Raw genomic sequence first — 14,526 nt, 5'->3', positions numbered from 1 at the left:
ATAGTTTAATATCTGGTATTGCCAGGCCCCCTTCCTTCACATTTTTTCCCATTATTTCCCTTGATATTCTTGATCTTTTGTTATTCCAAATGAAATTTGTTATAGTTTTTTCTAATTCAGTAAAGAAGTTTTTTGGTAGCTTGATAGGTATGGCACTAAATAGGTAAATTAATTTGGGTAGAATTGTCATTTTTATTATGTTAGCTCGTCCTACCCATGAGCAATCAATGGCCTTCCAATTGTTTAGATCCAGTTTTATTTGTTTGGAAAGTGTTTTATAGTTGTTTTCATATAATTGCTGTGTTTGTTTTGGTAGGTATATTCCTAGGTATTTTATATTGTCTAGGGTGATTTTGAATGGTGTTTCTCTTTCTACTTCTTGCTGCTCTAGTGTGTTGGAAATGTATAGAAATGCTGATGATTTATGTGCATTTATTTTGTATCCTGCCACTTTGCTAAAGTTGTTGATTATTTCTACAAGCTTCTTAGTTGATTCTCTAGGATTTTTTAAGTAGACCATCATATCATCTGCAAAGAGTGATAGCTTAGTCTCCTCTTTGCCCACTTTGATACCTTCAATTTCTTTTTCTTCTCTAATTGCATATTGTATTTTTTAAGCATAGTATACTAACCCAATTTTGCATTGTGGCTATCATACTGTACATTATTATTTTTCTTTAAAACCTTTAACTTCTGTGTATTGGCTCCTAGGTGGAAGAGTGGTAAGGGTGGGCAATGGGGGTCAAGTGACTTGCCCAGGGCCACAGAGCTGGGAAGTGTCTGAGGCCAGATTTGAACCTAGGACCTCCCGTCTCTAGGCGTGACTCTCAATCCACTGAGCTACCCAGCTGCCCCTGTACATTATTTTTTAATTACTATTTCTGTATTAATGTGACCACACATGGAGCAATCTCTAAAAAAAATGAGAACTGAGGCAGCTGAGTGGTATCATATTGCTTTTGCAGTTGAAAAGCTTAGTGGTCTCCTAACATCAGGAGTAGGGCATAATGTTTGGAATAGAGCAGCTTGCTAGTAGATAGAGTCCTGGTCTTGGAGTGAGGAAGACTCATCTTCCTGAGTTCAAAACTGGTCTCAGATACATAGTAACTGTGTAATCCTGGGCAAGTCATTTCACCTTTTTTGCCTCAATTTCCTCATCTGTAAAATGAGTTGGAGAAGGATATGGCAAACCCACTCCAGTATCTTTGCCAAAGAAACCCCCAAAGGGATCATGAAGAGTCAGACGTGACTGAAAATGACTGAACAACAAATACATTCTAAGGATGTTAGTCTGGGATTTTGCTTCCTTATACCTTCACAAGTTCTCAAAAGCAGGATTTTGGAGGCTTCTCATCAAATAGAGCATCTTGTCACCGCCAGATGGCCACGACAATTCTGATGCTTTTCCGTCCCAGTCTTCTACAGTCTTTGGTGGGGGCAGGGGGAAAGATGTGTTGTACACCTCAGCATATGTAAAAAGCATGGCTATCTCCTGGGGCAGATGGGAAATACCGACCAAATGCCTGTTCGTTTTGATATTCCATCAAATGTCACCATTAATACTAAAGGCGCCAAATCAGTGTTGACTAAAACGACTGGAAATGAGAAAACTAGAATGACCATGATGCTTGCTGTCACAGCTGATGGGCAAAAACTGACTCCTTATGTAATTTTAAGGCATAAAGCATTACCTAAGGAAAAGTTACCATCAGGAGTGATCTTTTGTGTGCAGGAAAAGGGATGGATGAATGAAGAACTTGTGTTAGATTGGCTGAATATGGTCTGGGGTAGGCATCTGGGAGTGTTACTACGTCAGAGAGGAATGCTCGAACTCGATGCATTCAAGGGTCACCTGACTGTTAGATGTAGTAATTAATAAGCCATTCAAAGATCATTGGAGGAAAGAATATAATGAGTGGATGTTGGCTGGAAACCATGAATTTAGTCCATCAGTTTAAAAAAAAAGAAAAGAAAAGAAACTGTTGGTCACTGTACTAGGGAAATGGATCAAAACCACGTGGGTCAAAATCTCCACTGAATCCAGAGAAAGAGACAGAGAGAGACAGAGACAGAAAGGAGAAAAAAGGGAAAGAGAGACAGACAGTAGAGAGAGACAGAGACAGAGACAAAGTCATTTACTGGAGTCATTTGAATATTCAAGAATACCTTTTAAAAAATCCAGAAAGGCCAGGGTACCATATTAGCCCAATTAGAATACGGCCTGGAATATAGTGTGATCTGAAGTATTTTGAAGGGTAACTCAAAGGAAACATCCATTTTATTTTCTCCTTTTAAATTACAACTTTCTCTTAACCTGTGAATAATGCAGGCATTTTATATTCTAATTTTTTTTTAAGATCCTGAAAACAAGCTAAAGAGGGGGCAGCTGGGTAGCTCAGTGGATTGAGAACCAGGCCTAGAGACAGTATTGACTCCAAGACAGAAGGTAAGGGTTTTATTAAAAAAACAACAACAAGTTAAAGAAGTTTTAATGCCATCATTTTTATTAAATATGTATTACCTTTATAGATACTTGTGAGAAACTACCTTCCAATATTTAATCATGTTCTCCTTCCTCTTCTATTTGCTCATCTCCCAAAGTGGAAACATCATTCGAGTCATCGCAGTCTCCCTCTTCTTCCCACAAAACACCACCTTCACTACCATCCATACTGTTTGATGTACAACATTTTTTAAATCCAAGCACAATGACAAATGACTCTAGTAATTCACAGAGCATATTTTTGGTTTTGGATGCTCCAAACCTTACATATACTTTTCTAGAGTTCTCTAATTCTCTTACTCTGATCTTCACAAAGTCTCTAATTCCTTCCTCATTAAAAATAGGTTCTCTCCGTCTCTGTCTCTCTCTAGTGTCTGTCTCTCCCTCTTTTCTCCTTTCTGTCTCTGTCTGTCTCTGTCTCTTTCTCTCAATCTCTCTCTTGCTTTCCCTCCCTCTTTCATTCATGTTTTTGTATGTGTGTGTATATATATATATATTCACACATAATGTATGTATATATATTCACACATAAGCAAATATAGAATGAAATCATTTGGTTATTTATTATATTATTTGGTGTGAGTTGGGCAAATCTTAGCATTATGGAACAACAGTGTGAGAATATGAAAATAGAATTTGAAAAATATTATCAATTTATATTATTATTTGTAGATTTTGATATTGATAAGAGACTTCTGGTTTTATATATGTGTGTCCCATGTATTGACACACACATACACACATACATACATGTGTATATATATACATATATATATATACATATATATATATCAATATAAGGGACAAGTACCAAGTGGTAATGTAATTGATCAAATAATTATACTAATTCTAACAATACCAATTATAAACAGTAATAACATAGAGAAGCTAGGTAGTTCAGTGGAATGAAAGCCAGGGCCCTAGGTTCAGATATGACCTGAGACACTTCCTAGCTGTGTGACCCTGGGCAAGTCCCTTAACCCCCCATTGCCTAGCCCTTACCACTCTTCTGCCTTGGAACCAATACACAGTACTAATTCTGAAACAGAAGAGAAGGGTTCAAGAAAAATAAAAAAGAAACTAATGACAGTTCCAAACACAGTTAAGACAATTATAAAACAGCTGGTATTCATAGATCTGAATTAAGATTCTTATAATAAAAATACTTAAAAATAATGCTTGAGCAATAATGTAGGAAATGCTGCTTAAAGGAATATAGCACAGTATTAAATTCTCAAACAGAGAGGATAAAAAAAAGTTATCTTAGTGAACCCTTACTTTATAACCTCCTGTTACAACATTTAATTTGTTTCAAGCCTAGAGGATGATATAATGACCCCTAAGATTCATGTAGTTCTCTCTTCTTCAGCTATAGGGAGTTTATTTTAGATATAATGTTCTGACTTCAGTCACAACTGGTCTGAATTAGGAAAATTCCTAATATTTCAATGGAATTGGGCTCTCTGCCTAACTTTATTTTTATCTCCGTCTTTAGTTAAACCCTAGTCTCTTTGTGATTAAATCAAAAATCATTTTATTGGAAATGTTTGGGTAAAGAAGCAACAAATATACCTATTAGTGTCAGTGGATAGATAGGTACCAGAAGGGGAAGTTGGGAGAAAAGCCAGTCCTTTTCCAAGACTTTTCTCAACTCAGGTTTTCTAATCATGTCTATACTGCAGATGACCCTCCTTGATCTCTCTGTTTTCTGCCACAGTTCAGACTTTCTAGCTTTGCTCCTCAGAGGCATGGGAAGACATATTTGCTCCAACATCTTGAATTCAGACCCACTCTGTATTTGAGACAGCCTTTCTTTTTTATGAATTTTTTGGTTTATGATTAAGTCTCTCATACAATGGCTTTGATTTATTCAAAGAAATATCTCCATCTATTCACACTGGTTTTGATTGATTAATTTAAGTAAGAAGTATTTTTAGTAGATTAAAACAATTACTTCTAAATGAACATGATTACCCTTGCAGATGTCTGGTTAGCTAACTGTTAATAGGAGCACACCAGTCAGTGTCACCTGTTGGTCAGGCCCACAGGGTTACCCCTAGAATCCTGAGACTGGTCTTTCTGGGGACCCAATGTGTCCACACTTGTGTGAGTTGAGGGAATGAGCCCAGAAGAGGTGCTCTACTTGTTTAGGAAAGCAGATCTCTTCTTGGTCATGTGTTCCCCAATGAAGGAAGGGGTCTTGCATTTGTATTATACAAGGATTATTATTATTACAAGTTTCCCAGTTTCTTTTCCTCTCTGGCCTTATTCTTCAGGTGTCTAGCACCCCTCAAAGTCCAAACCGAGGTCCATAAAAGGAACAGGGGAAGGAGAGGTTAGTCAGTCCAAGACATTTAAGGATACAATGATAACATCCATAAAAGGGAAAAATGTTTTCGAAGAGTTAGTTTCAGTTCTACATTAAAAGGGAGGTATGATGGAAGCAAGACCGAGATCAGGAAGTTTGGATTCCCAAAGGCCTGAGTTTTCTCATTTATGCTATGAAGGAGCTGTACTAGAAGACTTCTAAGTTAGCTTCTAACTCTGTGATTTGAACTTCAGCTCAAAATATTTATCCTCTGAACTGGAGAAATTCCATGTGAACTGGAAAGACCTCCAGGAATTGATGCAGAGCAAAAGGAGCAGAACCAGGAGAACATTGTACACAGAGATGGATACACTGTGGCACAATCGAGTGTAATGGACTTCTCTACTAGTAGCAATGTGATGACCCAGGACAATTCTGAGGAACTTATGAGAAAGAACAAAATCCACATCCAGAGAAAGAACTGTGGGAGTAGAAACACAGAAGAAAAACATATAATCAATCATGTGGTTCAATGGATATATGATTGGGAATGTTGGCTTTAAATGATCACTAATGCAAATATTAATAATATGGAAACAGATTTTGAACAATGATACATGTATAACCCAGTGAAATTGCTTGTCAGCACCAGGAGGGGGTAGGGAAGAGGGGAGGGAAAGAACATGAATCATGTAACCATGGAAAAATATTCTAAATAAGTAAATTAACTATTTAAAAATATTTATCCCCCTCCTTGCCGTCTTCCTTTCACTCCACATTAGTTGACACTCAAATAACTCTCCTTGCTATTATTATTTAGTTAGTTATCTTTGCTTATCAGTAGGATTTTTTGATTGCCGAGATTCATTCCCTGGTGTCTTTTTTTTCCCCTCCCACAGGATCTAAATCCAGTCTGTTCTCTGTCTTTTGCCCAGATAAGGGACTTGGGCTTCAAAAAGCATTTGATAAAAAGAAAAGAATGTTCAAAATAAAGAATACATTTTTGGAAAATGGCATTTGAATGTTTTCTTCCACAGAGGAAATACTCCTTGGAATATCCCCTCCTCATTTGTCACAGGAAGTAGGGGAAGCCCCACCTAATAATCTGAAGGGTTTTTGAAACCTATATGCTTGTCTAAACAAATTGTAGTATATGAATGTAATGCAGTATTATTATGCCATAAGAAGTGATAGAATGGATAATTTCAGAGGAAACTGGCAAGACCTCTGTGAAATGATGCAGAACAAAATGAACAGAAATAGAAGAACAATTTGTACAATAATAACAATGTTATAGAGAAGACCAACTTTGAAAAATTTTAGAATATTGATCAATGCAATGGAAAAACCACAAGCTTGAAAAAATGAAGATGGAATTTGTCATTCAACTCCTGACAGAGAAGTGCTGAGCTTTAAATGAAGGAACATATATTTTTTCTTTTTTTTTTTAAACCCTTAACTTCTCTGTATTGGCTCCTAGGTGGAAGAGTGGTAAGGGTGGGCAATGGGGGTCAAGTGACTTGCCCAGGGTCACACAGCTGGCAAGTGTCTCAGGCCGGATTTGAACCTCGGACATCCCGTCTCTAGGTCTGACTCTCAATCCACTGAGCTACCCAGCTGCCCTCCAGAACATATATTTTTGAACACAGCAAATATAGGAATTTATTTTGCTGGAATATGTAGCTATATAGTTATTCAAAATAATGTGTGCTTAAATAAAGCCGTGATGACTATTAATTTTTTTTTGTTTCATTTGCCTAATGGGTGGGTGAAGTAGGTGGAACAGAGTAATAAAATAAATCTTAATTGAAAAGATAAAAATAACAAGCCATTTTAAAGGAAAGACGTACAGTACAAAATCAAATAATAGGATAAAACAGTCAGTGAATATATCAACTTTTCACCAGGAGTCATGTTTCTTCTTCACAGTTATTCACCAGACACAATACAAAACAACATGCAAAGGTGAATGGTTTCTATTCTAACTTGTGTATACTGGCCTAAATAACATCCAATCCCATCCCCCAAAACCCACCTATTATTTCACTTAACAACAAGTTTTAAGTATGAATCCCTATGTCTTGGTGTATTGGATGGATAAAACCACATCTTGATTTCCTGTTCATTTCTGACTCTTTTAGTTGTGTTTCCCTATGAGTGGGAATGACCATTGGCCTGGATCACTGGAAGGAGTATAATGTACCATAAAGGGGTAGGTTAGAGCAAGGCTGTGAAGGATTTTAAATGCCAAACAGAAGCTTATCTTTGATGAACCAATGATAAGCTTCTGGAGTTTATCCAGTTGGGCTGGATGAAGTGATGTGTGTGACATGTCCTGGCCTGCACTGCACGGGAGGTGGAGGTAAAGAAATCACTTAAGATTTTGTTTATTTTATTTATTAGTTTAGGCAAGAGCTGATTAAGATTTTCTTTATTATTGTTGCAGTTATTGTAGTAAATATTTTCCAATTTTAATTTGGATAGTACTTGGGAGCTGGGTCTTGAGTCTGATACCTTTGGTGTAAAGGATCCTATCAGTGACATGCACTGTGTAATGCAAAGATGCAAGGGAGGGTTTGCTCTTGCATGATGCCAACTGAAAACTTCTGGCAGTTGAGCCTTAGAATTCTGAGAGAAAGGGCAGTTGGTCCCTGATGCTTGAACAGAGTGGAAGGATCAACCTGAGCTCTCTTTTTGGCTTTTGGTTTGCTTTGGCCTGTGCCTTGTCTTTGGACAATTTGTACCTAACTAATTTCTCTGGACCTCTCCCTGACATTCTCCATATTATTTCCCTGTTTTCCCTGCCTGTTTTCCCTGGGCTCTGGGAGGCAGGGTGGCTTTTGGGCTTTTAGTGAAAAGACTTTGTGGGTTTAGTTTATCCAATAGGCAAGTAGGACATCCTTGAATTCAAACTATACCTTTAGTATACCTTAAAGCAGCCAAATCTTCCCAGGCTGAGAGAGCAGGTTCTCTCTCAGTCTAACCCATTCCTGAGACCCTCCTCCATCTTGAGTTTTTCACTAGCGGCTGTCAGAAACCCCCAAACCCCCTCTTTCCTTCCAGACCAATCCTGAAACATCAATAAAACCCTTGGTTACCTAATCAAACCCTCTGGAGAATCTTTGTGTTGAAGAAATTAGGCAAGGGTGAAGGGGAAGGAATAATTCTCTTTATTTCCTGAGGGAAACTGGAGGCATCCATCTTGGGAGGAAGTAGTTGCCCAACGCTTCCTCCTGAATCCCTTCAATTTCACTGACAGGGAGGAGCCTTGTGATTCCTCCTTTGAGGACTTGAGAAACTGACAAGAAAGCCTTCAAGTCAGATTCAAACCACTTCTGACTGGCCCTATTCCTTGTGTTGTAAAAGTACCTTTCCTGCCTGGAAGGGTTCTGCCTATTTCCCCCAGTGTCCTCTGTCTCTGGCCTGAGTGTCTAGTCTGTGTTACCTGCCTCTCCCAAATACTTCACCTGTACCCTTACCATCCAAATACCGCCCTCTCCATTCCTCCCTAAACTTAGTCATTCCTTTCATTCCTCTCCTATTACCTCAATCACCCTTTTACCCCTCCATCACTCAACAAGGGAAGGAGATCACCCCCAAACTTTAGTGTACCCTTTTAATCCATTACAACTGACCTACAGGAAAAGGAAATGTGCTAATCATGTAGGAAAAGACAACTTGATGGAGAGCCCATATGTTCCACTGGTATTCATGAAACATCAATAGGTTTAGTGAAAGGTATCTCACTGTGTTGGAAGATAGGATTTTCAGAAGGAAAGTTAGTGGATATGTGAATAGGAGGAAAAAAGAGTCGGGGAGATAGATGATGGGAAGAATGTTGTGGAGACAGAAATGTCAAGTGCTTGGATATGTTGGTTGAGTAAAAGTGAGGAGAAAAGGATAACACTGAGGTTATGCATCTAGGTGAGTGGAAGAATCATGATCACTCATCAGGAACAGGGAAGTTCAGAAGAGAGGTGGGTTGGCAGGGGAGAGATAATGTGATGAGATTCTACAATGGAAATAGCAACCTCTCTATGCTTCTTATCCTTTGTAGTACCTCTATCTCATCCCCTGCCCCCCAAAAGGCCAGGGAGGAGAAGGACATACAGGTGAACCAATGGTGAAGCACCTGCTATATATACCTAGGAAGTGAGCAGAGTGGGAGGAGTGTTAGATGATATGAAAAATAGGTATGCTTAGGTTGGGGATAAGCCCCATCATTGACTATCCAGGGGAGGATAGGATGCAGCCCATTTTCTAACGCTCTAACTGGCTGATCACGTGGTCTTTGGACACCACTGCCCTATTTTACTAACCTTGAAAAATTCATTGTTTCTTGAATGGAACATAGGAAAGATGACAATATCACTATACTATTCTAAATCTTTAATGTGAGGGAGGGCTTCTTTTAGAATCTCCATTTTAGGAAGCCATCCAGACATCATCTCTCCATTTTCCAATAGGTGGCATTCCTCTGGATATCGCCATCATGCTCCTGTGCCAGATAATTTCTTTCCTCCACTTTTCCTTCTCAGCTCTCTTTTTTGTGTTATTTTCTTCCTAAGAAGGTAAGCTCCTTGAGGGTAAGACTGTCTTTGTTTTCCTTGTATTTGTATTCCTAGGGCTCAGTAGAGTGCCTAGCACCTTGTGAGCACTTAATAAATACTTGTTGACTGAATTGGACTTGGTGATCTCTAAGTCTCTAATTCTTTTAATTTTATTCTATAGTTTTTATGTATGAAGGAAAGGGTGTGAGTTAAGTAAGACAGGTCATCTGATACCTCAATGGGATTATGAGATGAAATAGTTACTATCTTACAGATCTCTTTTTCTCTATATATATTATATACATACACATACACATGTGGAGGAAGGAAGGAAGATATATAGATATAATAAAAGACATCAATGGCTAGGCTGACAGGGAAAGAGAAGGGGGAAGTATTTTTTAAGTGCCTAATAAGTGCCAGGCACTAAACTAAGATCTTATTTGAGTCTCACAACAACAATCCTTGAAGGTAGTGTCAACATGGAATCTAGAAACCCCAAACTTGTAACCTAGTAAGATCTGATGTTTTAGGACTAGCTTGTAAGTTGGAGACCCCAAAGCTTGTCCTTATTCTCTGTTCCTGTGAGAATCCTCCCTGAAGGGAGTCTCAGGCTAGCAGTTTCAAACTGAATAATGGACCCTAAGATAAATGAAAATCTCAGTTAGGGTGTACTAAGCATATGCTGAGTGCCTTCTTAGTGCAGCAGGCAGCCATTAGTCTCATAAGCTGAAGATCCTGAGTTCGATCCCTGAAAGGGGGATGTGGTACAATGGGAGAAGCTTCTAAGGCAAAAAAGAGGGAAGGGAAAGATCATGAAGGGAAGGGGAGGTGATAAATAAATCTGTATCTTAGCAGGGTCTGGAAGGATAAAAAAGTGTCAGTTTGGGCATTAGTAACAAGTTGTTCAGTGAGAAATGGCAACACAAAAACACAGAGATGAAGACCAGTTATGGGGAGGTGGGGGGGAAGGATTTGGCAGGAATCAAGTACCAGGAAGTGATATCAGATCTTTATGTTATTTTTATTAGTGACATGGATGAAGGCAGAGAGGGGGCACATCTGTTATCTTTGCAGATGACATGGAGGGGAGACTGGCTAGGAGAGGCAGTCTGGAAAACTTCAAAGACTTCTCGACTATTTGGCTCTCCCTAGGGAAATCCATAAGAGAAAGCAAAACTAGCTTGTCCCATGTGAGTGTTTGGGCATTAGGTAGGACAGGAAAGGGCTGCTGACTCATTGAATAGGGAATGTTTGGGGAAAGTCCTGCAGTGGTGTGGGGAACAATAAGGTCTGACTCTTGGGCTCTGTGTTGCCTGGCAGAGAGGAGCCTGGGTTAAAATATTTAAAACTAGCAGTCCACTGGGACTCATTAGGGCCTGTTCCTCCTAGCCCCATGCTATTTCTTTCACTTTGGTTGAAAATGGCCTCAGACACTTCCTAGCTGTGTGACCCTAGGCAAGTCACTTAACCCCATTGCATAGCCCTTAACACCTTTTTGCCTTGGAACCAATATACAATATTGCTTTTAAGACAGAAGGTAATCGTTTTTTTGGGAAAAAAAAGGAAATGAAATGAAACCAAATATACATACACATACATATATTTAGATATATACGTAGAATGGGCATGTCATTGTGTGACTCAGAATGAGCCAGAATAGACATTTCTAGCTTCTTCCCAACCTTCCCCCTACTTTTCCCTGAGGGAGATTTGATTTCCTGCCAGGAGGGGAAGCAAGAGGTTGGACCCAGAAGCTTGGCCATTCTTTCCTCCTCAGAGAAGGATTTCTGAGAGAAGCAGTTATTGGACCAGACCGAGATCTGTTTTGCTCCCTTAAATATGACTAGCCTAGTGGCTGTCAATCTAGTTAACCTCTGATCTCCGTCTCTTGGTGGTGAGGAGGAGATCCCCAGGCTTTATATCCAAGGTCTGTCTCCCCACTAAATACCAGTTCTACAACAAGCACACAGGAGTAGCAAAAAAATCGATTTATCCAAGCCAAAAGCAAAAGAGAAATCAGAGAAAATAAGCAAAGGAGAATAAATGCCAGACAATACAGAGTGAAAGGGCTCTCCTATTGAGACCAAGGTGTGTGTTATGGGAGAAATAGGTCCTCTTTGAGTTCCTGTGGAGGGCTACTTCTACAAAATAAATCTAGAAATTATAGAGGTTAAACACAGTGTTTTATTATTCTTTAGCGCAGGTTCAGGTTTCAGAAAAAATGACCTTGAATCAAGGTTAGGATTCTAACAAGACTTTTTTTTTTTTTCTCTTTAAACACAGGGCTGTTTTATTGTTGTGACAGAGGAAGGAAAGTGAGCTCTGCTCTGCTTGGAACATAAGAATAAAGTTTTGTTTTGTTTTTTGTTTGTTTGTATGTGTATGTGTCCCCATTAGTCTAACAAGATTTTTTATAGACAAAATTACATCAGAGACAAAGAAATAATTTAAAAAATAAACATGTAGTATAACCTCTTAGGCCATAAAAGTTAGTTAAATTATAATTATAATCTCATATGACCTCTAAGGAAACAAACCTAGTTAAACGGATTAGAGATAAACTAAGTCAGGTTACAAATTAAACTACATTTTTAGAGAGTTCACAATAGGCAAATTGAGAGATGTTTACATACCTATAGAGTGTATCAAGGAGATTTAAAAAAATAATAGTTTATTTTTAACATTCTTTTCTTTTTAAATTTTGAGTTCTAAATTCTCTCCCTCCCTCTCTCCCTCTTCCCCATCCACTGAGAAGACAAGCAATATAATATTGATTATACATGTGAAATCATACAAAACATTTCCACATTAGCCATGCTGCAAAAAAAATCAAGAAAAATGAGAAAATTACACTTTAGTTTGCACTTGGAGATCATCATGTCTTTCTCTGGAGGTAGACAGCATTTTTTCATTATCAGCCCTTTGGAATTGCCTTGATCGGGGTAGCAAAGTTTTTCACAGTTGACCATTATTACATCATTGCTTACTGTGCATGATCTTCTCTTGGTTCTTCTCACTTCACTCTACATCAGTTTATTTAGATCTCGCCATGTTTTTCTGAAACCATCCCCCACATCATTTCTTATAATATTCCATCACATTCATATGTAAGAACTCATCCAGCCATTCCCCAAATGATGAATATCTCTTCTATTTCCAATTTTTTGCCACCACAAAAAAAGCTGCTATGAATATTTCTTTTTTTTAAAAAAATTTTTTTAAACCCTTATACTTCGGTGTATTGTCTCATAGGTGGAAGATTGGTAAGGGTGGGCAATGGGGGTCAAGTGACTTGCCCAGGGTCACACAGCTGGGAAGTGGCTGAGGCCAGGTTTGAACCTAGGACCTCCTGTCTCTAGGTGCTATGAATATTTCTGTTCAAGTAGGTCCTTTCCCCCTATCTTTAATCTCTTTGGGATACAGTCCTAGTAGTGGTATTGCTAGGTCAAAATGTATGCATAGTTTTATAGTCCTTTGAGCATAGTTCCAAATTGTTTTTGTATGGGGGTGAATATTGATGGTAAGTGGGGTCAGTATCTAGACTCCCCTCTTGTTAGCTTTCAATGGGCCAGATCAGCTTCCCACCCCAGGGAAGACCTATGAGGGAATAAAACTCAATGAGCTTCCCAAACTGGCAAACTATAATGGGGATGTTGAAGGAAGGTGTTGGGTTTTATTTGTGACCTTAATGGATGGGATCCCACCCCCAGAGCCAGCCCTGTTGAGACAAGATTCTCCCAACTCCTAAGTACAAGTAGCTTTACCCCTCAAGATGGAGTCAGATAATGGTCTTCCCCTCAGTCACAAGATCAGGTACCTCCTCCCCTCAATGTAACTCTTCCAGACCCTAAGTATCAAACTAATAGGGGTTTATTGAAGGATAAATTAAATTCTGGGCACAGGGGAAAAAGGTATAGGGGAATCAAGGAAGGAGGGAAAAGATGAACTTCACTATCAGCTATGTCTTCTCCCTAAGAGAGCAGCTCTGGGCTTCTTCTGTGGCTTGGTCACAGTAGCTAACTCTCTCTTCTACCCTACCATCTCCTAGCAAATATTTCTAACTAAAATAAAGGGAAGTAACAGGATCAATGGGTTCAGGCAGGATCAGGGAAGGGATTCCCTCTCATTCAAAGCTGCTCCCCCGCAGAAGTTCAGCCTCTCCAGCCCAATTGGAGAATGGCTGTTCAGTGTCTTCTTTGCTGATATTTGTGATCTCTCAATGGTCACACATAAAAGTACAGAGGAACCTAATTCACTCAGGATGCCCCCCCCCCAAATCCCAAACCTCCCAACCCAAGAACCGGTAACCTCCCCCACCCCCAGCTCCTCATCCAGTCAGGAGAGAAGTGACAGTTGAGGCCCTTCAGAATTCTCCAAACTCCTGTTGCTGCTGGCCCCTCCCCAATAGAATTCTCTCAGAGTTCCATGGGTTCGGCTTCCAGTCCCCTTCCAAGATAAGTGCTTAGTTATCCTTGATTTACTCCAAATCCACACAGTTACATTTTCTAATATGGTTGAACTAGTTTACAACTCCACTATCAGTGCATAAGTGTACCTATTTTTAATTTCTAAAAGGTATCAGGTGGTACCTCAGAGATGTTTTTATTTGTATTTTTCATGTCTAGAGATAATTTTGATTTCCTCTTCTTGTAAGTGCTTGTTTATATCCTTTGACCATCTATGAATTGAGGAATGACTCTTATTTTTATAAATTTTGTTTCAGCTCTATGCTTAGTATATATTTGAGGTTTTTATGGGGTCTTTATCAGAGAAATCTACTGCCAAATTTTTTATATTACTTCATTGCTTATGGTACTTTTTAGCAAAATGTAATTTCTCAAATTATCTCTTTTAATTAGGTCTATTTTTGCTTTTGTTTCATCTGAGATCATGATTGCTACCTGCATTTTTTATGTCAGTGGAAGCATATTAGATTCTGATCTACCCTTTTATTTTAATTCTGCGTGTGTCTTTCTGTTTCAAGTGGGTTTCTTGTAAACTACATATTGTTTGATTCTGGGTTCTAATCTATTCTGCTATTTGCTTCCATTTTATGGATAAGTTCAATTCATTCACATTCACAGTTATAATTACTGTATATTTCCCTTCATCCCAGTATCTTCTCTTTTTTATACTGACCTCCCTCAAAAATCTGTTTTGCT

General features: G+C 38.8%; 1 protein-coding gene across 1 annotated transcript in view; it reads left to right on the top strand.

Moving 5' to 3' along the window:
• Positions 1-1,519: 1,519 nt before the first annotated feature.
• The window catches only part of CCL22 (C-C motif chemokine ligand 22), a 46,711-nt gene continuing 33,704 nt past the window's right edge, over positions 1,520-14,526 (top strand). Inside the window, exon 1 of the mRNA XM_044659709.1 lies at positions 1,520-1,787. Coding sequence (XP_044515644.1) covers positions 1,520-1,787 — 268 coding nt within the window. The remainder of the gene's footprint in view (positions 1,788-14,526) is intronic.

This window comes from Gracilinanus agilis, chromosome 2 (genome assembly GCF_016433145.1).
Source record: "Gracilinanus agilis isolate LMUSP501 chromosome 2, AgileGrace, whole genome shotgun sequence".
NCBI lineage: Eukaryota > Metazoa > Chordata > Mammalia > Didelphimorphia > Didelphidae > Gracilinanus > Gracilinanus agilis.
This window is presented reverse-complemented; position numbering and strand designations above follow the sequence as displayed.